This window comes from Mandrillus leucophaeus, unplaced genomic scaffold, assembly GCF_000951045.1.
Source record: "Mandrillus leucophaeus isolate KB7577 unplaced genomic scaffold, Mleu.le_1.0 Scaffold49, whole genome shotgun sequence".
Classification (NCBI taxonomy): domain Eukaryota; kingdom Metazoa; phylum Chordata; class Mammalia; order Primates; family Cercopithecidae; genus Mandrillus; species Mandrillus leucophaeus.
Genome location: NW_012105253.1, coordinates 466799 through 469285, shown reverse-complemented (window position 1 = coordinate 469285; position 2487 = coordinate 466799). Strand labels below are relative to the sequence as shown.

At 34.7% G+C, this 2487-nt stretch overlaps 1 protein-coding gene across 2 annotated transcripts in view; it reads left to right on the top strand.

Annotated features, from left to right (window-relative positions):
- The window catches only part of AGK (acylglycerol kinase), a 140943-nt gene that overhangs the window by 92027 nt on the left and 46429 nt on the right, over window positions 1–2487 (top strand). For both annotated transcript variants that reach the window (XM_011995439.1, XM_011995438.1), the window contains one exon: window positions 1023–1117. In XM_011995439.1, the coding sequence (XP_011850829.1) occupies window positions 1023–1117 (95 nt within the window). The remainder of the gene's footprint in view (window positions 1–1022; window positions 1118–2487) is intronic.

Sequence of the window (2487 nt, the reverse complement as noted above, 5' to 3'; positions counted from 1 at the left end):
AAGAACTTTTTTGTAAAGAAATTGTGGCATAGTGGGAATCATCTAACAGTTAAAATGAATGAACTAAATGTATAAATATCTACATGGCTAAATCTCAAAAGTATTGAATTCAAAAACAGCAGGTTGCCCAGGTATGTTATGCATTTCCACAATGTTTTAAGATTCAGAAAACAATATTATGTATTGTTAATGGATGCCTAGATATATAGCAAAAGAATAATAATGTGGATGGAAAGAAATCACACCAAACGCAGGATAATGGTCTCCTCTGGGAGGGGAGACAGGAGAATAGGTTTAGAAGGGACTTTCATTTTTCTATCGTTTTATTTCTTAAAACATATGAAGCAAAAAGGTAAATGTTGACATTTGTTAAATCTAGGTTGTGGGCACATGGATGTTTTTGTAACATTATTTTATGCACTTTTCTACAATAGCTAGAAGATCCTTCTCAGTCCCTTTGGTAATAATACATTGTGCTCAGAATTGTTTTGAACCTTATAGTATCTATTGTATGTGTGGCATTTAATTAAGTTAACTACTATGCCAGTACCATCTATTACTTGAACTTGTTTATTCTCTTTGCCTTATTTGTACTTAAGATAGTTTATAAAGCACCTTCACCTATCATTGGTCACTGTATAAATGGTAGACATTTTTAGTTGAATATTATCTGCAACTTTATCAAATAATGTGACAATGTAATACAGTCTCTGTTGCACTAGTGCATTGATCTAATATCTTCAAAACCCTCATTATCTTAACCAAATTTCTTTCAAACAGTTGTCATTAATGAGTACTGAAATATTTCTTCCAAATTCTGAGTCACTTTGTTGTCGTTGACTGCCTTGTTTTAGAAATTACCTGCCTAGCTTTATTTGATTACTGGTCTAGGGATGTGGGAAAGGAGATGGGGAGGCAGATACAGGGTCGTTATTTGTCATAGTGGACACACCTGTGCTTCTCCACTAAGCCTGATTTTCTGATCATAACAATAAAACTTTCTTCTTCTTTTTTCCCCGTAGGCTACCTTCAGTAAGATTCCCATTGGATTTATCCCACTGGGAGAGACCAGTAGTTTGAGTCATACCCTCTTTGCTGAAAGTGGAAACAAAGTCCAGTAGGTTGTCAATGTGGGGAATTAACATTTGTGGGTGAGCGAGCCTGGGAATGAAAAATTTGTGTATATACTGTAACTTTTTTGAGTTTCGATAGCCTGAAACTTCAAATAATTAAGAGGAGGACCTAGATCAGAGTTCAACCTTTCAGTTCATTGGGAAGTTTCCCAACTTGGTTGTGGGACTCTTACGATAAGTCTCCAGGTCAGGTGGAGGTGAATACTTGATGTACTTTTGTCAGTTGTGAAGATAATATCCCTTACCTAAACCGTTTTTGTGCTTGTGCATTGTAAGATTCTTTAGTGAAGACAGATTTGTGCTGATGATTTGTTTGCTTTAAGTATACACAATGACAAATAGCAAGTCCCTTGTGAAGACTGAACTAGTAGCCTGGCTTCATTATCTTGATATTTAAAATAGATAAAACCTGTAAATATAGCCACATCCTTTTGGGAATACCTAAAGTGGTAGGCAGTGTAGACAAAGTAGATAGGGAAAGCAGTGTAATTCTGACATCTAAATTAAATTGCTGTGAGTCTCACAGTGTTTTCGGGAGTCAAGCAAATTGTTGGTATCACTGTTGTTTTTTGCTTGAAGGCATTATGTAAACAAAGCTCTGCTCTTTCAAGAAGTTAGGAATTTTGAATTTGAGCTTTGACAGTGATTAATAACATCACTTTGAGCAAACAGTTGTCAAGAAGACCCAGATAAATGGAGAGAGAGCTGAGAGATCAGTTGGTTGATGGTTAACGTAAGCTTTGTGACACATTGGAGGAAGTCAATAAATAAATATTTGTTGCATGATTTAATGAAAATTTTCTCATGATTTTTCTGGTTATAATCTTCTAGAATAAATAACAATAATACTCAAGTGATTTTCTGTTTTGGTTAAGGAATTTCTTTTTCTGCTTTGGAATTCTTTGATTAGGCTGACTTTTGTGAATTTATTTTTGCTATTGTAATTTTAGGAGTCAACTGTATATCTTTTAACAATTCTATGTTTTCTTTTAATAAGCACCTTGGTCCAGTTTTCAAAATACTAGGCATACACACATAGATATATGTCAGACCTTCATTCAAACTTCTTTCATGTTTCAAACCTTAATATAATGGGGATTATTCAGTTATTCGTTAGCCATCCTGAGGCCTAACTATAGGAGAGGCCATTTCAGTTGGCCATACTTTTTTTCCCAGTTTAGAATTTCTGAGGGGGCAGTAGATAATGACAGTTAATTGCTCACATTTTTGCTTCTCCAAGATAAATCCTGTCTGATTCAGGTGTTGGTTAAATTAGAGAGCTTGTCTTCCCCTGTGTCAGTGTAGATTTTTTGAATTGCTTTAGCCAATATTCCAAATAGCATATGTCATTGAT